Source organism: Neofelis nebulosa, chromosome 8 (genome assembly GCF_028018385.1).
Source record: "Neofelis nebulosa isolate mNeoNeb1 chromosome 8, mNeoNeb1.pri, whole genome shotgun sequence".
In the NCBI taxonomy this organism is placed as follows: domain Eukaryota; kingdom Metazoa; phylum Chordata; class Mammalia; order Carnivora; family Felidae; genus Neofelis; species Neofelis nebulosa.
This window is the reverse complement of record NC_080789.1, coordinates 126007650-126029239: the sequence shown is the minus strand read 5'-3', so window position 1 is coordinate 126029239 and position 21590 is coordinate 126007650. Positions and strand designations below refer to the sequence as shown.

Below are 21590 nucleotides of genomic sequence, written 5' to 3'. Positions count from 1 at the left end.
AGGAATCTGTGAATTGAGAAGTTGTCCTATGTGCTCACAGAACTATTGTGAAATAAGAAAGGCCAGGTCTGGCTGGTTTCTTAGGCCTGTCCTTCCCGGGGGGTTACATGTAGATGTGCTCAGCTTGTGGGCCAAGATCTAGTCCTTCATGCATGCTTAGGTTGCATGCTAAGAATTGGTCTCATGCAGGCTGGTCAAGTCTTATTAAATTCATTTGCACCCTGCATATCTTTACTGTTAGCACATTTCCTAAGCAAACGAAGATCAAAAGGAATGAATAGATGCGATCTTAGCAGAGCAACGTCAATCATCTTAAGAGGTCTTTCCATGCCTAGTGGAGATCTATGCCTGCCTAGTGGGTCTTCCTCACTGAGGATACACACCAGTCAGAATGGTCAGATCATCAGATGCATTAGCCATGGTCCCACCCCACTGTCCTACCCTGAAACAGCTTACCCTTGACTTCTGTGATACCTCATGCACCTGTTTCCATATTTCTCTTCCTCTTCCTTTTCATATGCATGCTATGACTTTGTTTTCTTATTTATACTGGTGTTCCTTCAGGCAGTCAGACATCTGTAGTCAGTTCTTAGAGAAGCTGATCAACACCAATATACAGTTGAAAAAGGCTTGAAAGCAGTCAGAGTGGCCAAAATGAACAAATCAGGAGACTATAGATGGTGGAGAGGATGTGGAGAAATGGGAACCCTCTTGCACTGTTGGTGGGAATGCAAATTGGTGCAGCCGCTCTGGAAAGCAGTGTGGAGGTTCCTCAGAAAATTAAAAATAGACCTACCCTATGACCCAGCAATAGCACTGCTAGGAATTTACCCAAGGGATAAAGGCGTACTGATGCATAGGGGCACTTGTACCCCAATGTTTAGAGCAGCACTCTCAACAATAGCCAAAATATGGAAAGAGCCTAAATGTCCATCAACTGATGAATGGATAAAGAAATTGTGGTTTATATACATAATGGAGTACTACGTGGCAATGAGAAAGAATGAAATATGGCCTATTGTAGCAACGTGGATGGAACTGGAGAGTGTGATGCTAAGTGAAATAAGCCATACAGAGAAAGACAGATACCATATGGTTTCACTCTTACGTGGATCCTGAGAAACTTAACAGAAACCCATGGGGGAGGGGAAGGAAAAAAAAAAGAGGTTAGAGTGGGAGAGAGCCAAAGCATAAGAGACTCTTAAAAACTGAGAACAAACTGAGGGTTGATGGGGGGAGGGAGGGAGGGGAGGGTGGGTGATGGGTATTGAGGAGGGCACCTTTTGGGATGAGCACGGGGTGTTGTATGGAAACCAATTTGACAATAAATTTCATATATTGGGGGAAAAGAAGAAAAAGCCTTGAAAGAAGGAAAACCTTAAAAAAAAAGTAGATTGAAGAAGAAATGGCTGAAATAATGCAAGGAAAACCATTCTTACTTTGTATCGTTTATTTACTTATTTTGAGAGAGAGATGGGGGAAGAGGGGGACGGACAGAGAGAGAAAGAAAGAGAAAGAATCCCAAGCAGGTTCTACACTGTCAGCCTGGAACCCGACCTGGGGCTCGATCCCACGAACCATGAGATCATGACCTGAGCCCAAATCAAGAGTCAGATGCTTAACCAACTGAACCACCCAGGTGCCCCAGAAGCAAAACTATTCCACGTATATGCTGATGGCTCCTAAATCTGTATGCCCAGCTCAGATCCTCCAGCAAGTTTCACAGACGTGTAAACACTGAACAAAGTCCAGACAGCTCTATTTGGGAACTCTGCAGGCTCTGCAAACACAGCCTGTGTAAACCTGACCCCGTCTTGTCCATCCTGCTCCTCCTCGTCTCTGTGCCTCCTTCCCTTCCCACCAATGCCTGCATCTACTCCCACCTCATCGGGCAGATTGGAAGGCACTGGCATCCTCTCCTGGTCCATGCCAGAAATGAATCACTTTCCCTTCCCTTCACTCTCCGACCCAGTCAGTCGTCACATCCAGTCACTTCTACCTCAAGAGCTTCTCTGTCCCAACTGTCTCGACCCTAGTGCGGACCCCAGTTCTGTCCCTCCCCAGATTACTGCAGCAACCCCTTTGACTGGTCTCCCTGTCTTACTTGTAATTCTTGAACCGTCCTTTCAGCACGTGGGAGCAGCCATTGTGACTCTTGTCAAATGCAGTCATGTCATTTCCTTGCTCAGAACCCCCAGTGGATTCGTGTTCTCTGATCGGCATGCTGCTCTCCTGATCAAGCCCTGTTTGCCTCCTGGGCCTTAACCCCTAGCATCTTCCCACTCAAGTCCCAGTGGCACTGAATGTCATTCTTTTCCCCCAGTGCGCATTGCGCTCTGTTGCCTCTGCTCCTCGGTAGAGGCTGGGGTAGTGTCCGTGCTCTTTTCCTGCAACAGCACTTACTATGCCTTATCACAGTTACTCCTGTAAATGTGCCTCTTTGAACACTCTGAGTTCCCTTTTCATGGTTGTATCCTGATTATCCAGCAACAATGTGTGCCTGTGGCACATGGTGACGACATATTTGTTGAATGAATAAGTAAATAGTGCTGGAGAAATATGATTAAATTGTTATTTTTTGTTCCTACTGGTCATTACAATATGCAACTTTTATTTTATATTTATATAAATTCATTATATACATGGGTATATGTATGCACACACACACACACACACACACACACAGAGCTTTGTGGTGATACAAAGTTAAATTCCTTGGTGTTTTCAGTATTTACAAAGTAGAACATAAAGTTTGTTGCTAGACTTTGAAACTATTTACTCTTTAGGCTTCTCCCTGCTTAGATTATTGATATTCTGTTCATTTAGGATCTGAAACAGGAAACAGGCATTTACCCACTGGCAAGGGCCTGCTCTGAATGCAAAAGAGATCTTAGCTTGATTTAAATGATGAAATTAGCCAAAACCCATGAACTAAGTCCTTTTAAAAACAATGGTTACAAAAGAGGTAAATGTGATTTGTCTGTTTTAAAAAAACATACTTTAAAGTATCCTTAAGCACGGCCATTTCAAAATAAAAACATCACCGGATTATTTTTTTGAAGCCTTGAACTAAAGGCTTTAACAGCCATATGTATTAAAAGCTACCCCGTCTTTTCCATATTAAGCTAGCGGCTCCTGTTTTAGATGTGTCATTCGCTGCACACCCCCATCCGAGCTCGGGCAGGTAGCAATGCTCTGACCAGCCTTTTGTGTTGTTGGCTCGAGGCCTTCTATTGCCAGATGACCTTTTTGCTGAATAGATCTGCTTCCCATTGAGCCGGACTCCTCCGTTGGTATTACGTTGAGATATCAGCCAATTCTCTTCCGTTTGAATCATCAGAAGTAGCTTCATTTATTGTTTACTGGGGTTCCCTCCCTCCCCCCCTCCCCGACCCCGGCACTTCTGTGATGAGCATAGTGCCTTTCTCCTCCCCATCGCCAAAGGAATACATAATTTATATAACCCTCTCTGATTTCCAAACAGCAGCGCAGAAGGAAGGGGGCAAGGGGCGAAGTGGTTTCTTTCAGGACTGACAAAGGTCCTGGGTGTGTTAGAATCTCTGCACGTTGTGTCTCTCGCCCTTTTGGAGGGTCTGAGGGGAGGGCAGTGGTATCATGGAGTCGGTGAAGCTTCCCCACATGAGTCAGTGACTTCTCTTGGGTCATTTGCAGAACAGGGTGGAGGGGAAAGGGGGAGGGTTAAACACTACACTTGAACGATCTAAAAATCTCTTTTCTCCTCTCTCCCCAAGGTACGTAACTCTTTATTAATCATCACTTTGCAAAGCTTTATAAAGAGTGGATAAGATAAGGTAATTTGGGGGTACACAGTAGAAAATCACCTCTTTCTAGGGCACCCGGGTGGCTCAGTCAGTTAAGCATCTGACTTTGGCTCAGGTCACGATTCCACAGTTCGTGGGTTTATGAGTTCGAGCTTTGTATCAGGCTCTCTGCTGTCAGCACAGAGCCCGTTTTGGATCCTCTGTCCCTCTCTCTCTGCCCCTTCTCTGCTCATTCTCTCTCTATCTCTCTCTAAAAATAAATAAATAAAAACTTTAAAAAAATCCCCTCTTTCTAATTTAAAACAGAATTCATTGGTTGTTTATGGCAGTGTTTCTCAATGTGTTCTTTGGAGCACTAACATGAGAATTTTTAGGAGTGTTTGTCAAAAAAAAAAAAAAATGCATATCCTGGGGCACCTGGGTGGCTCAGTCGGTTAAGCGTCTGACTTTGGCTCAGGTCGTGATCTTGTGATTCGTGAGTTCGAGCCCTGCTCGGGCTCTGTGCTTATAGCTCAGAGCCTGGAACCTGCTTTATATTCTGTGTCTCCCTGTCTCTCTGCCCTTCCCATTTATGCTCCATCTCTCTCTGTCTCTCAAAAATGAATAAATACTAAAAAAGGTTTTTTTTAAATGCACATCCCTAGGAACGATCCCAGACCCATAAAATCTGCATCTCAGGGATGGATCTTCATCATTTAATTTTTAATAACCTCTCAGTGTGATTTTTGTGCATCCTGTGACTTGCGGAGATCTCAGAGAATCCAAGGAAATTTGAAAGTTGGGGTGTCAGGAAAACAGAGAATTCTGGACTTGTGGCTACACTCTTCAGCGCCCTTCCTCTAAGGTGAGTCGGCTCACCTCAAGTCAACTTGTGTCGGGTTACTCAAGGTTCAAATTCCTCAGAGAGGATCTGAGTGGCCAGCTTGATCTTCTCAGGCCAGGAGAGGGGCAAGGGCTACTTGACTGAAAATGCAGAAGAATTTCCCAAAGTAAAAGGCAAGTGTTGTTTCTAGGGGGAAAAAAAGAAAAGAAAAGAAAAGAAAAGAGAAGAAAAGAGAAAAGAAAAGAAAGGAAAGAAAAAGAAAAGAAAGAAAAGAGAAAAAAAGAGAAAAGAAAAGAAAAGAGAAAAGAAAAGAAAAGAAAAGAAAAAAGGAAAGGAAGTAGGTCCAGGTCAGCATAAACCACAGATGATCTTTGCACACACATGGAACACAACGATAGGAATTTTTAAATGAACCAGGCTCTCTCATGGTTAAAGCTTAGGAAGTAAGCATTAACAGCCTTAAGTTCAGCTGTGCTGATGTTCCTTGGTTACATAAATGGGGATTATGGAAGATGGAGTCTGTAGGAGAAATCCAGGATTGCCTCTCCAGTGGAATCAGTGCCTGGTAAAAAACCTGTCAAGAGTCAAGACCTAATATTTGAATTGATTCAAGTGACCAATAATGACTGTAAGCATCTTATCCAGATATTCCGTAACTATTGGCAGCCTGTTGAATTACAAGATTGAATTACAACTGAAGTTCATAGAATCAGCTAAAGAACAGTGTGAAGAGTCTACCAATAAAGGAGCTAAAATAAAATACTATATATATATATTACTATATATATATATATATATTATATTACTATATATATATACTATATATATAGTATATATAGTATATATATATTATTCCTTGCAAGGTACAACTTTTGTTGCTAGAAATACCATTTATTTCTCCTTGAGCAACACTGACCTGGGGACCATGGGTCTGAGCTGACACAGTTCTGATGAATGTCTAGCATGAATGATAAAACATGGATTTCATGTTTCTAGAAAGTTCTTTTTTTTTTTTTTCAGACCCCAGACTCTCCCTTCCCCAGGAACCCGGAATCTGGGATCCCAGCCCCCTCTTCCCTCACACCCATGTTCCCACCCTCTCCTTCCCCCCAGCCCTGGCCTTCCCTGATATTTCTAGAAAGTTCTACCCCTTGGGAGTCTTAACTAACCTCTAACCATTAAATCAGAAGTAGGGTATCCTGTGTGCGATACGCTGTGTGATAGGCCACACTGGCAAAATCTGTTGGCAGCTTTCCTTGTAGCAAGGTTAATTTGGCTGAAATAAATTGACTTGTCTCCTGATTTTAGTGAACTGAATTTCAGTTCCAGAAAAATAGAGGAAAGGAGGCACCTGAAGTAGAAAGGGATAATAAGAAAGAGATTTTACAAAGTTGCTTCAAAGTATCAGCACCTCAGCACTTTTTTTTTTCTGAACAAATCCTGAAAATGCCTGTAAAAGGGATTTAATTAGTTGGTTTAATTTAGTTGGTTAGTTCCTGAACCAACTACTGAATGTCCACCCCTCAGATTTGAATAAGGTGGCTATACAGACAGACCCTTGAACTTGTAATCTTGTGTTTAAGGGTTTCAGCAAGGTGGGCCTGTTCATTTTTTTCTTGTTGGGAGGGAAGAGAGACCAAAGCTTCTGCCTGTCCTGTCTCCTCTTCCTTCGGTGTCACAAACATTTTAAAACAGAAATCTTTGGGGTGCCTGGGTGGCTCAGTTGGTTGGGTGTCCCACTTCAGCTCAGGTCATGATCTCACAGTTCGGGGGTTCGAGCCCCATATTGGGCTCTGTGCTGACAGCTCAGAGCCTGGAGCCTGCTTCAGATTCTCTGTCTCCTTCTCTCTCTCTGCCCCTCCCCCATTTGTGCACATGCTCTCTCTCTCTTTCCCTCTGTCTCTCTCTCTCAAAAATAGATTTTAAAAAGAATAATAATAAAAGAGAAATCCGTGTAATTTTTTTTCATACAATGCAGACCTCTAGTTAAATTCTTCTGGTTTTAAAAATGTATTCTTGGGGTGCCTGGGTGGCTTAGTCTGTTAAGCAACCAACTTCAGCTCAGGTCATGATCTCACAGCTCGCAAGTTCAAGCCCCATGTCGGGCTCTGTGCTCTGAGCTATCAAGCTCGGAGCCTGGAGCCTACTTCTGATTCTGTGTCTCCTTCCTTCTCTGCCCCTTCCCCGCTCGCACTCTATTAAAAATAAATAAAAACATTAAAAAAAAATTTTAATGTATTCTTTTTAAGAACCCTTGCTCAGTCCCTCTTGAAACAACCAATTTCATAGATTTTCACTTATGAACCATGATTATAGTGTGCTCATTAGTGTTTAAAATAATAGAACTCTTATTTCTACAGACCAAGGAGCACTTAAAATTTTGAAATGAATCTTTACTTTAAAGGCAAAAGCCATCACTGCTAGAAGGTACTTTTCTGATCTTTCATTTTTTCCCTATACGACTCCTTATTGCACTGCTTCTCTCATTGAACTTGACTTTTGAACTCTGATTGACAGTACAGTCAGATTAAAGAACACTCTTAAGAGGCACTGATTGGCTTCTTTCACCCTACAGACCCATGAAAAATGAGGTGACAATCTGACTTTTTTTTTCCGAGTTGATTGGATGTCCGTGTTTACCTTTTCAAACCCTTGATGAGGCATGTACTTCTCCATGGCATTTTTTTTTTTTTTTTTTTATATAGGTGTTCAGGCAGTGAGGATTTCTCACTGACAACCCTGTTCCATTACTCTCTGGAGCAAACAGCAGTCACCTGGCATTTGACAGTTTCATCTATGGTTCAATTTCAGGCTATAGTTAACTGCTAGACTTCCAGGTGCAGTGGGTCGGGTATGAGGACCGATATCATTATTGATGTCAGACAGCTACTACTGAGTACTAGCTCTCAGGATTCATTTTCCCCAACATTATCCTGTTAATGCTGGTACTTCTTCATAAGGGGGAAAGGGTAGCCTCCTAATAAGGAAGTAGATGCAGGAGACTGCAGACATAAGGATTTTTGAAGATTGGCTTCTAGGATCTGATGGAAGGGTACGCGCAGAGAATTACTCTCCTTTTAAATGAATCGGTACATGAAGAAAATAAAGGTTATTCCTATTCTCCCATGCAAGAGTGGTTTTTAAAATCTATTTTAATTTTTTTTTAATGTTTATTTATTTTTGACAGAGAGAGAGAGAGAGAGAGAGAGAGAGGGACAGAGCATGAGCGGGGGAGGGGCAGAGAGAGAGGGAGACACAGAATCCGAAGCAGGTTCCAGGCTCTGAGCTGTCAGCACAGACCCCCAGATCATGACCTGAGCTGAAGTGGGACGCTCAACCGACTGAGCCACCCAGGCGCCCCTAAAATTTATTTTAAATAGTGGCTCTGCCTTTTGGAAAGTGCATACTTGCACAAGAAATGTTTTTACCAATGGCTTCTAAATTACCACGTAGTCTAAGCTCAGGATTTTAAATTTCAGAGTAAATCTTCACCGTCAGTTTTTATTAGTAATGTGAACCTATTTCTCTAGTTTCCAGCTATGTGACTTGATTGCAACCAGAATGCTGAAACTTTGTTTAGATGAAAGAAGGAACTTACGATTCAGCCGTTCTCATTCTTTGCCAGTCTGTCGTAAGTTTCAATGAGTTGGAGTATTAAAATATGTTTTCTAGCAACTTTAAATAACTAATCAATCAACTCAGAACATCAATGTACCATGCATTGTTTTTAGCCTCACATAACATAAAAGATGAGAACTTGCAAGTTTTGGGCAAAAAAGCAATGATCTCCGTTTCATAATAAACTCAGAAACAAAGAGTGATATTGATGTCAGCAATACTATAAAGAAGTGAATAACGATGCCAACCTTATTAGAAATGCCAACCACGTCCTTGTCATCCTGTAGCCATGTGAAATTGCCAAACGCATCGTTACTGCCAAAAGGCAGTATATATGAACTGCATAGACTGCCCTGACCCACAGCCCCACGGGCGGCCAAAATATGTGCGATTAGGGTAAGGGCTTTGACTCAGGAACGTGAGTGAGGGAGTCACAGACTCACTTGCCTTCAGAAGCAGGTGCTGAAAATTTGTCATGGATGAGAGGGAGAGTCATGGGGAGTCACAGCAAGTCCAAATTTTGAGTAAAAATATGCAAGGAAGCAGAAGCTATGTGGTAAAGAGTATGCATCAGAAAAGGAGACAGTCATCAAAGTGGCTCAGGGTGCAGAAAATAGAGCTTTGGGGAAGCATGACCTATGAAAACAGCCCCCAGGATGGCAGGTTGTGTCAACAGCAGAACACATCCTGGGGCGCCTGGGTGGCCCAGTCGTTTACGTGTCCAACTTTGGCTCAGGTCGTGATCTCACAGTGAGTTCAAGCTCCGTGTCGGGCTCCATGCTGACAGCTCAGGGCCTGGATCCTGCTTCAGATTCTGTGTCTCCCTCTCTCTCTCTGCTCCACCCCTGCTCACGCTGTGTGTGTGTCTCTCTCTCTCTCTCTCAAAAATAAATAAACATTAAGAAAAGTTTTTTAAAAATAAAAAATAAATAAATAAATAAATAAAATAAAAATGGTTCCCGGCCTTTCTGAAGTCGACTGTTCAGTTTTTCTGAGTTCCTGTAAATGTGTATCCTTTAAACAAGGCCCTGCCACATGTGGGAACTTTAGTGATCCCCGTTCATTTGAACCAAGTGGTCCAAACTCCAATAAAACAAGGAGAAAACATGATCACCTGAGGAGACCAGAGTGAATACCAGAAGTTAGCCTAAGCTTAAATGATATGCATGACAAATCAGTATAAAGTGGAGATTAAATGTGTCTGCATAGGTTCATAAAACAAGAATGATAAAACATGATTTCTCATGCACTGTAGAGGCAAACATATATAATTTTTAGCTTAATCATGCTTAAGTTTATTTTTTCCATATGTATTTAGTGCCTGCCACATTTTAGATATTCTGTTATTCTTTTTTTTTTTTTTTTAATTTTTTTAATGTTTGTTAATTTTAGAGACAGAGAGAGAGAGAGAGAGAGTGCAAGCAGGGGCTAGGGTAGTGAGAGAGGGAGACACAGAATCCGAAGCAGGCTTCAGGCCCTGAGCTGTCAGCACAGGGCCCGACGCGGGGCTCGAACTCACAAACTGCGAGATCATGACCTGAGCCGAAGTCAGATGCTTAACTGACTGAGCCACCCAGGAGCCCCCATATGGTTTTATTCCTGAGGGACATCAAAATGAATCCAGGAGTCCCTTTCCTCCAGGAACTTCTAGTATATGCCTAGAATAAAACAACATCTTCTTCATTTTTAAAACAATGTACCGCTTTTGAATTCTCAAACCATTAATCCTCACGTAGATTACCCGTGGTCTGGGAAATGGTCTGGGAACCAGTGTCCTGTATGTAACCAGTTATAATATAATGTGGGTATTTGCCTATAAGTTTCAGCTCAAATGTTGGATTTAAGTGAGTAGCTTCCGTGAGTGTTCACAAATGGATCTTTTCTTGCTAACACGTGAAGATTTGTGTACCAATATATCTAATTAGAAGGAAGTGACTACACCTAATATTACTCTGACTACACACATTAAATATAAGCCTCATCATACAAGGGCTAGACAGGAATACAAAGAGGCACAGGCTTTCTGTATATAGATTTGATGTGGTAAGAAGTAAGAGGCTGCCATGTTCATGATCATAAGTCTACGTGGATGTGAGTGGGGACACGCAAGAAAGACTCTTGAAGCCAAGGCAGCTGGACTCCAGTATGGAAACTCGGGAAGACCACGGTCTCCTATATTGTCCAGATGAGGTGATGTAAGGATGAGAATCGCAGTGATGGGCACTGTTGAGAGAGGGAAAAGGAAATGAAACCTAAATATGCTGATTCTTATTTTTCCTCTTTTTCCTCATAAAACATTATTTATTTAGACCAAAACTTTATTTGCCCTCCAATAGCTAATAGCTATTTCCAGCTAATAGCTGGAAAATGGCTAAGATAAGCAAAGATAGTCATTTGGCATTTCATGACCTATTTTGGGTTAATCACCCCCGTGAAAATAGTTGTTTGTTTTTTAATTTCTAGGAAGTTTTGGTTAAAATTGAGGATACTTGGTAAATCTCATGAATCCTCACTACATATATCCTTACCAAGGACATTTTAATTTAGCTGGTTGGCCAAATTAATGAAATCTGAATGGCTTTGGCCATGTTTTTGAAAGCCGTCCCAGAACTGGTAAAAACAAATGGTTCTGTTCTTTCTGGAAGAAGTTCAGATAGGCCCCCCCCGCCCCCGCCTCCATGACCTCCCTCAGTTCCCTCTCCCCTCTCCTCTCCCCATATTCAGTATCAAGAGCCAGAAAATGGTGTTGTGACTATTATTCAGTGACAAGTCATTGTCGATGACTCCCTCCAAAGGGACAGGAAGCTGTGGTTAGACCCTTGCTCAGGAAGTCATTGTTTTATGACATTTTCCATGTCCTTGTCCTCTCTGGGTTAGATTACTGCAGTGTGCTGTGCTGGGATGTGTCTTTGAAGTTTACTTGGCAGACATTTGTATTATCATTTCAGCCAACATTTTTTTCTACATAATATGTCATAGTAGTATATATTAAAATGATGAATGTGGTTCTTGCCCTTGAAGAATTATGAATCCAACAAGGATCAGCATTTAGTTGATAACCCATCATAGGATGATAAATTGTCATAGGAAGTATCATGACTTATTGACAGAATTTTAGGCAATCTGTTAGAAATATTCATATTGGAAAGGTGTAGTCCCTGGCACAAAAATAGGCTTAATATATGCTGGATGGATAAATAAATAAGCAAGTGTACCATAATTCTAGGTGGATTTTATTTCCTTCCCACATGATGCTTTCTTTCCCTGATACCTAAAATATGAATGCAGTGGAGATTCTTGTTTAATAATTGGGTATTTATTTGTAAGTGACAAAAACTAACAAGTAACAATTGAAAAAAAAAAAAGATGACTATTCAGATTGATCTAAACTAAGTACAGAGCTCTTCAAAGTCATGGTTCTAATACCTCTGGCTTCTTCAAAAACAATTTCCTGTGCAAGAGAATGAATTCTGAAGCCATTTCATATCCTTAGAGCTAAGTTTTTATAAACTGTATGTTTCAGGAGTCCGTCAATTTATCCATTATATTCGTCAAAAATTAAGAAAGATTTATACGTTGCTAATTGGCCTCATGCAAAAACGTGTACACACAGTTTGGTTTTGAATAGATCTGAGTGCTATTTTGAATCGTTAATACTGTGTGTCATTTTCCCACAAATAGCACATCTTCATTTCGATTATAATGTTACATTTAGAGAATAAGAATAAGAATAATTAACAATGAGCATTTATTGGGGCACCTGGGTGGCTCAGTCGGTTAAGCATCTGACTTCGGCTCATGTCATGGTCTTGAAGTTCGCGGGTTTGAGCCCCATGTGGGGCTCTGGGCTGACAGCTCAGAGCCTGGAGCCTCTGTGTCTCCCTCTCTCTCTGCCCCTCCCCTGCTCACGCTCTGTCTCTCTTTCAAAAAATAAACATTTAAAAAAATAATGAGGACTTATTGTGTACTATGTGCTAGGTAGTCTTCTCATTTAATCCTCATAACCTGTGAGTGATATAAAATCCTTTGCTTTTTACATGAAGAAATTGAGGCACACAGGGACTGTGGCCAAAGTTGTACAACTAGTAAATGCTAGGGCCAGGATTTGAATCTGAGGAGTGTATACTCCTCTGTTCATTCCTCTTAGGGCCTCTGCTAGTCATCACGGACACTCTGTGCATGTTAGAAAAGGGACTGTCTTTGAGCGGACAAATGAGAAAAATGCCACCCCCCACAGGCAGACGCGGCCTCTTTGGATTTCACCGCTAACCTACCCTTTTGGCCAGGGCATTTGTGCAGTGCACAGAACATACAGCACTGCATGGCAGCCTCCTGTTCACCTCCTCCATGACCTGTCAGTACTTTTGTAACTCTCAAGCATCTTTCACATGCATGATGTTACTTGATTTTGGCCTCAGCCGTACTAGGAACACACGAAAGTTAATTATCCTCCCTTTACAAAGGAGAAATCTAAGACTCACCCAGGCATATGCATCGATCACACAGTAAGTACCTCATGAAGACCAAGCAGGAAACCGGAGCAGGGAGATCCCAGGTACGGAGCCACTATGTGCTTGACCGTCTCCATGCTATACATCTCGTTTCATACAACGCTCCCCAAAGCTCTGCGAGCCAGTTGTCACTGGAGTCTCTATGTGGATCAGGAAACAGGTCCAACCAGGTTAATTGCCTTGCTCCAGTTTCCCTATCTTATAAATAAAGGAGTTAGAATTCAACTCTGGGCTGTTTGACTCGACCTGTGCTCTTTCTGCCATGCTTACTCCATCTCTGCTTGAGTCTATCGGATCATTAGGTGTAGACGTGTCCATACAAAATAACAGTCATTAGTGTTGGGTAGTTGGAGTTTAGGATAAAGCCCTGCTTAGGCAGACAAAATAGCCTACAGGGCATACCCTAGGGAAAATAGTACTTGCAGTTTTAATAGATTGGAATAAGGAGGTAATACTTTCAACAGGGAGAACCACTTACTTAATCGGGATGTGCTAATTGAGCACCTGTTAAATGCCAGGCATTTAGATGTAATGTGAGACACGGCTCTGAAAATGGAAGCACTTATCCTCAAGGGATCACAGTCTAGTTAGTGAGATAACTAAAGGGCCTGGATGTGAACACTTCAGCTCCTCAGTAGTCTCCAGGGACCTCTTTCAGTAGGGGCTCACTTCGTGGATCCTCAGAAGAAACGCTCACAGATTGGGAACTTCACAGATCCTGGAACTCCATTCTCTCCTGAATAGAGTGGATGCATCTAATCATAACAGGCCTTGTTCCCCAAAGGAAGAGCCTGAGACAGGGACTCCGTGCAAGCAGTTTATTGGGCCGGTGGTGTCTGGGAGACAGGCATGGAGAAAAAGCGACACAGAGGAACATTATCAAGGTTCTGGGCGAGGGGTCTAGAGTGCCCCGGGACCTCCTGAGAAGTGTACCAAAACCTCCCAGAATTGTCCACTCTGGGTAACAGTTGGGAGCATTTGTGGCCTATTCTGATTCCTATTCATTGAGAGTTGACTCTAGGGACAGGGGCTCCCCCTCACTTCTGGGTTCGCTGGTAGGCTGAGTGGCTGTTTGCAGGATCTAAGACTGTGGGCCAAGGAGGAGAACGTTGCATGGCCTGGCTTAAAGTAAGAGCTGTGTCTGGAATCAGAAGTGGGTTGAGAGTCTGGGACCCTGTTTCGGACCCCTCTGTGTGTGGCAGCGCTAGTTGGCTTTTCTTGTTACAACTGAAAGAGACCAACCAAGTGGGAGGGCGTAGGCATCAGACTCTGGAGGGTCAAAGCTGGGCATTGCCCTGGTCCCTTAACCTCTCCGGGTCTCCATGGATGCCCGTCTCCCCTCACCATAAGCCACATGCCCAGTGCTCGTGCCCTTACACGGTACTCATTCCCTCCAAATCTGGGCTGGTGCCGTTACTCACTTTTGACGAGAAGAGCATCGTGGCAGTAATGCCGTGTGCTGTTTCAAGGTTAGATAAGAACCCTTGCAGCTCCCCGCAGGGTTTCTCGGGGTGCTTGCTCTTGGAATAGTGTCTCTTGGGATCTAGGTGGCACGCTATTAGAAGCTTGAGCCACGTGCAGAAGTCACCTGGTTTGCTCTGGTCACCAGCCCTAGCTGAGCTCCTGGCTGACAGCCCGCATCAACTGCCAGCCGTGTGTGTGAGGCATCTTGGGTGTCCGGACTAGTCAAGCTGTCGGATGACTCAGCCCCAGCAGCTCTCTGACCATAACCACGTCAGAGTCTCCAAATGGAAACAACCCAGCTGAGCCCAGGGAACCCTCAGAACCATGGCGCGTAATAAATTATCGTTCTAAGCCACTAAGTTTTGGGACAGTTTGTTACGCATCAGTAGTTCAGTGGCACAGGATATAAATCAATTATTTCTTAGATATCAGCAAGGTTTTACTTGGGCACACAGCCGCTATGTCAGTTTTTTACTGGATCCTTTGAAATAAACTTTGTGGAATAATATTGCTGCTTATCAGTTTTCTCATGATAACGTTATAGATGAAATTCTTAGATTTATTGTGCCATACGCCCTTTTGTGGTCTGGGAAAGCCCAAGGGAGTCTTTCTTAGAGCAATATTTTTAAACGCGTAATGTGAAATTTGTAGAATTACGAAGGAAACTAATCATACGATGTCGTAGCTGTCAAAATATTTTAGAAATCAGATCTCTAATATGTATATGGTAAAAATGTACTTCCTATTAGTAGATTACATAACAGTACTAACAATCTTGAAAGAATCTTACAGAGACACCCATGTACTCACTCCCTAGATTCTCCCATTAACATTTCATATACTTTCATTATCACATATCTGTCCATCTAAGCATCTATCCACCCATCGGTGCATCATCAAACCGTCCTAATGTTTTTGTCCATGTCAATGTAAATTGCAAAGCAAATTGCAGATTTCCTCTAAATAATAGCGTATATATCATAAACTAGAGGATGGACATATTTCAAGATACCGGAAACAGTTATAATCTGACATGAAAATATGCGTGATTCCCGTGGCTGACATCACAGGTACTGTTAATACTTCTCTAGTTTGTCGCTAACATTCATAACTGAGAGAAATGCTAAATTTCAGTCAGAATTACTGAGAAGAAGATGCAGTGATTTTCCATTCAAGTTCATGAACTCCCTAGATTTTATTCATTCATGGACTCCTTGGGCTCCCAAAGCCCCACGTTAAGGGACCTCATGTGTGAAACGTGCAGATAGTCTCTTAATTAATGTAAATTGTAAGTCAAATACATAAAATAATATAGGTGTACTTTAAAACTCAAGTTTTAAACATAAAGTGTGGCATTTTTTTCCTTTAAGGTTCTACAGTGAAATTAATGGAAGAAGTTTGGAATACTCCAAAGAGTCATTGAAGAGAAAAAGAAAGGAGGAATTATTGAATTGACATCGGTGTTAGTTTGCTAGGTCTGCTCTAGATACCAAAAAGCCAGTGGCTTAAAACAACGGAAATATATTCTTACAGTCTGGAGACTCTGTGTCCAAGGACGTATCAGTAGGGCCATGCTCTCTCTGTGGCTCTAGGAGAGAATCCTTCTTTGCCCCTTCCAGCAAATACCTCTTCTGGGGTTTGCTGGCAATCCTTGATGTGCCTTGGCTGGTAGATACTATCCTCCAGTCACATGGCCGTCTTCTGTGTCTTCACCTTTTCTTCCCTTTGTGCACGTCTGTCTCTATGTTCACGTTTGCATAGACACCAGTAATGACACCAGTCCCATTGGATTAGGGCCCACCCTAATGACCTCATTTTAACTGATTACCCCTATAAAGAATTTACTTCCAAATAAAGTCACGTTGTGAGGTACTGGGGGTTAGAACCTAAACATACCTTTTTTGGGGGATATAATTCAACCGATAACAACAGCGGACCATCCCAACTCCAAGGACCAAAAGTTTAGTTGTAGTTTGAAGCCAAATATTTCTAGAAGGATCTGAGATTAAATATGACTGGAGTTACATGGTCTGGTCTTACTTTGTACACAGTAAGAACAGTAAACTTGTGCCAGATAGCCCTTTATGATTGTTAGAAAATTTAAAATCCAAAAATTCAAATGTAAGTAATCGCTGGCATTCATGTTTTAGTCAAAACATCAAGTTCCAAGTTGCTTTATCTATTTTTCAACAGGGTTACACTGCAGAAAATGTTAAAAGGAAATTCTGTTCAAAGCACGGCTTTAAAATTCATAGTGGAATTGTACCCGATTAGTCAACAACAGTTATTGAGCAACTGTGAGTACTGTATTCCCTGAAGAGAAAAGAATATAGTAGATATGAGCCATGTCCTTACGGGGTTTATAGCATAATAAGCCAGATGCGATTTACTCACGCACACGGACTCACAAGACACTCAAAGGAAGTGTTTTTGATTTCAAAAATCCTTGTTATCTCCATGTTCATGTCTATCTAAAATCTTTTTCTGATTTTGAATTGGTGGAAAATTCAGCTCATGTTGGTCATTTAATTGTAACGTCAGGTTTTTCTTTTAAAACATTTAAAAATTGGGGGCACCTGGCTGGTTCAGTCTGTAGAGCGTGTGACTCTTGATCTCGGTGTTGTGAGTTCAGGCCCCACGTTGGGGGTACAGATTACTTAAAAATAAAATCTTCAGAATAATTTAAAATTTTAATGATTGTTGGGGCACATGGATGGCTCAGTCGGTTAAGCGTCTGACTTTGGCTCAGCTCACGATCTCAAGGTCTGTGGGTTCCAGCCCCGCATCCGGCTCTGTGCTGACAGCTTGGAGCCTGGAGCCTGCTTCAGATTCTGTGTCTCCCTCTCTCTCTGTCCCTCCCCTGCGTGTGCTCTGTCTGTCTCTCTCTCAAAAATAAATAAACATTAAAAAAATAATCATTGTTAATGTATTTTAGTAAATAATTTTATTTTAAAATTCAATATTGATTAATACTGCCTCTACCAAAACCATCCAGAATCATGAGGAATCAACTTGATGAGGTTGTTGTTGTTTTGAGTAAGATAAAAATGGTAAAATACTTACCATATCGAACATTTTAATAAATGTTGGCTCTTACTACTAAATCTGTCGAATGTACAGCACAGAATCACCAGTCATTTAGACCCTTTGCCTGTAGTACTGATCTTCATGTGGCTCGCTGTAGCCCTCATCTTTGTGGCTTTGTACTTTACAAAAATGTAATCCAAGATACAGTTGACCTTTGAATAATGTGGGGGTGAGGGTAGCCAACCACCCACACAGTTGCAAATCTGCACGTAACCGTTGACACCTCCCAAACTTCACCGCTAATTGTGTGCTGTTGACAGAAAGCCATACGGATAACACAGCCAACTACCACATTTTTTGTATGTTCTGTGTATTGTAGACTGTATTCTGACAAGAAAGTAAGCTGGAGAAAAGAACATATCGTTAGGAAAATCGCAAGGAAGAGAAATGACATTTATAGTACCGTACTGTATTGAAAAAAAAAATACCCCTGTATAAGTGGATCTGATCAGTTCAAAGCCACGTTGTTCAAGGGACAGCTGTATTTCTTGTGAGGAACCATAGAACATTATTATTTTCAAAATAAGTAGGAACCATAATTCCACAGAATTCTTAGACACTTAAGGGAAACATATGGTCTTTAAAAATACATATATATAAATTCTTCGAGATTGGAAAAGACCCAAAGAAAAAAATCCAGATGCCATTTGATTTCAGAGAGAGAGAGAGAAGTCTAGAAAGCATTGCTTTGGCTCAGTGGGTCCTCATTGAAAGGTATTGAATATCTCTAAATCCTAATTCTTCATTTTTAAAGTGTTGATATTAATACCTACTTCCAGGATTGCTTGGACCTGAGTATATGTAAATTCCCTTAGGCCATGCCGGTCATGTAGTAGATGATCAGGAAAAGGACTTCTGGTTCCCAGCCCCTTCTGTAGTCTTTGTGACCTCAATCTCTTGGCCAAGATGGTCAGTCTGCTAGGAAAAAAATTTTCGGTGAAATGGAAAAAATGCTGTGCATTTCTTTGATCGTGATTTAACTTTCAATCTGAGGGAACATTTAGAATCTGGAAGAAAAACAAAGTAAAAAGTGAAATAGATGGTTTGTTCCCCCTCCGTTTGTATCTGTGCAGCTTCGGGTGGCCAGGTTTTCCCTTGCTCACAGATTCCCTCCTGCAGAACCTTCCAGAATGCTTCCGTCTGGTGAAGAGAAGGACCACAGCATGGTGTTGTTCCAGTCGCCTGGTGTGGCTTGCTGAGGGAGAAGGCAGAGGTCCGCCTGTATAATCCGATTTCATCAACTCACACTAATCACTACTGATAGTAGCAAAATTTAGCCTGGATCTGCTTGGTTAATCTAGATTGACAGGAGGTAAAAGAAAAGGGACGCAAGGACACAGAAACAAAGGGAGGCGAGCCAACACTGATTTCCAGCCTTGCTCTTCCATCTGGGGCTTCTAAATTGTTCCCCCCCGGGGCTTCTATTTTTCTTACCTTATAAACAAATGTTGCTGGTTGTTAGGAGACCAGCCTTTGCACGGAGCAGTTTTAGCCACAACAGGTGCACTGTGAGTCTCCGGGACCGCGGAGAGAGCAGTTCCTCCGTGAGGCTGCGCAGAAGGTACTTACAGGTACACATTGTACCTGAGACTATGTATTATTTATTGAAACTGAGCTCTGCATTCTCTTTCTCCTCTGGGCAGCCCTGGAGCCGGGCGCCTCCTAAAATGGATGCCACCAGCAGCTAACCTTGCAAGGTCTCCTAAGTGCTTACTTTCACTCTTTCCCTTGCTAGTGATTGCAAGCCCTCGCCGGCAGGCTTTCCATTTAAGCTTGGGGAGCAACCGGGAATTGCACTTCAGCAGCCGAGGGAGGAATTCCTCTGTGATTTTGGACTTTTCCACATGGATTCAGGTGTTATTTTTTTAAGGAAGTAGCCCACTGCGGATTTTTGCGGCTGTAGAGAAGATACACATGTTGCGGCTCCCGCCTCCACATACGGAGTGATTAAAGTAGTGATCTGTTATGTGTGTGTTCACATGCTTAGTCCTGAGAAGAAGAATGGGTTACCTGAAGGTCATCTTCGTGGTTACTTATGACATCCGTGTCTGGCAAACCAGGCAACTTTTTGCATTTGGGTGACGAAGACATTTGGAATATACTCCGTTGGATTTTCCATGTTGGTGAAACTGTTTTTGGCCACCTCCATACTGCAGGTTGCCATGCTAAAACCACCTAAGGGTAAAAATGTCTCCTGGGTAAGTAGATACGATTTTATATGTCTTAAGATATAATTTGAAAACTGAAAGACCTCTCGTGGTTTCCTGTTAGTAGAAGTGTTTGCGAGACTTTCAGAAAGTGTTCGCCTTAGAGAAGCGTAGAAGTGTCCTCATTAGTGTTCGGAATCCTTTGGCAAAAGCCTGGCGGTGTGCTTGCTAAAATATGGACGATGACAGGTGTGCTTGCTAAAACATGAACTGTAACGCATGGAAACTCTCGGTTCGTTTTGCCACTTTTAAGTTGCTTCGGATTCACATCTACACCCAGAACTTAACCTGCGTCAGTGCAAAGTCAAGGCTATGGTTTGAAGATGTTTTTAACTGTTCGTGCCCAGTAAAGATAGCATAGATTGATAGTGTTAAGTCAAATTTTACGGGTAGGGCGTGCAGAGTTTTCATTATTTGGGCCTCCCGTTCCCTTTCTTTGTCCTTCGAAGCACGACGGCAATAGTTATTTGTCAATTTTACACGTCTGATTAAATTCTGTCAATCAATAATGGACACGTACAAGGAAAATTTGACATTCCAGGAATAACATGACATGTTAATCCTAATCAAGTGTGACTCTTGAATGTTGTTTCAAGTTAGTTTCCTACAAAAGTACAAAATATGTTGTATTGAGCTTAAAATAATGAGAGCAATCTGTAAACTCTTAGACAACTGGCTTTCATTCTCTGCTATCACGTTTGGCGAGCTTGATGCATTAAAATTAACAGGCAAATGGATTCCCTTGTACTCTCCGTACAACGTTGGGTCTCGAACACCAATGTTTTTAGCCGGCACCGGCACGTGCAACCCAACCGTATTCATTGCAGACTTTGTTAGATTTATGATTGTGGTCTTCGCTTAAAGTAACTCGGGGAAAATAAATGATTCTATTTTTACTGCCTTAATTTGAAATTTAGCTGATTAGGCTTTTCTTTCTTTCCGTGAAAGAGCACAGTACATACTTGAAAATGGCGACTGATTTCTTTTTTTTTAATAATTTTTTTTAACGTTTATTTATTTTTGAGACAGAGAGAGACAGAGCATGAACGGGAGAGGGTCAGAGAGAGGGAGACACAGAATCTGAGACAGGCTCCAGGCTCGGAGCTTCCAGCACAGAGCCCGACGCGAGGCTCGAACTCACGGACCGTGAGATCACGACCTGAGCCGAAGTCGGACGCTTCACCGACTGAGCCACCCGGGTACCCCGACTGATTGCTTTTCTTGACGGTCGTTCTGTATACTACTTAAGGAAAAGAGACGTATCTTAGTTTGAAACACAATTCCCCCAATTATTTCAAACAACTGGCAACATTTTTTGCGAGTTGTTCATTGTCAGAAATTAATATTGGTATTCTTTGTCTCAACACTCTTGCCGCTGTTGGTGTTTCGTCTCATCCCAGTATAACCAAGGGGTATGAGTCACAGACTCGTGGCCTATTCAGTGAGTTTCTTTCCCGCTCTGTAAGGATGTCTCCAGCAGCTAATTCTGATTTCCAGTTGGGTCTCTGCCACTTTCTCCCAGTACGTAAACACCGAAGAAAGGAGTAGTTGCAAAAGTATATCCCCTCCCTCATCCGATTAATCCCTTCTAAAAGATTAATTCTCCCAAAGCAGTGTCTGCCTAATGGGGTGTTTCTGCTGTGAGGGCAAAACTCGAACCATTTTATAAGCTTCGATCACCATCGCGTCTGGTTTCCTTCAGACTCAGTTATGCCAGTATTTTGTTAAAAGTTCAAGTTGTTGGCTAAAAATGTAAAAACTGATATTTTAATAGAGTCGGGATACTTGTATTTTCTTAGGTTATAGTTTTCACTGTCTATTCCACTGTATAAATGTATAAATGTCACTGTATAAATGTCTGTACCCGGGCTTGTCAGAAGCAAAGTTTAGGAGTTGAATTACTGTCACATACAGAGAATATAGTAATTTGGTTCGTGTGCGTTGATTGTGCGGTGAACCAACACTGACTGTTCATTGGTGTTATGAAATGACTTATTTTAAATATAGGGCACAGACAGACACCTTTGAATGTTGACCTTCGCTTCGGATTTAATCAGTGTGCTTGTTTTAGGCATTGGATGACATTTCTCTGAGTTTT

At 42.0% G+C, this 21590-nt stretch overlaps 1 protein-coding gene across 6 annotated transcripts in view; it reads left to right on the top strand.

The window, feature by feature from the left end:
• Nucleotides 1-21590, top strand: part of CACNB2 (calcium voltage-gated channel auxiliary subunit beta 2) — a 391187-nt gene that overhangs the window by 134941 nt on the left and 234656 nt on the right. The window contains exon 1 of one of the 6 annotated variants that reach the window (XM_058681767.1): nucleotides 18421-19483. The exons of the other annotated variants lie outside the window; for them this stretch is intronic. Within the exon in view, the coding sequence (XP_058537750.1) occupies nucleotides 19403-19483 (81 nt within the window). The 5' untranslated portion in view covers nucleotides 18421-19402. Of the gene's footprint in view, nucleotides 1-18420; nucleotides 19484-21590 lie in introns of those variants that run through there. 6 annotated transcript variants of the gene reach the window in all.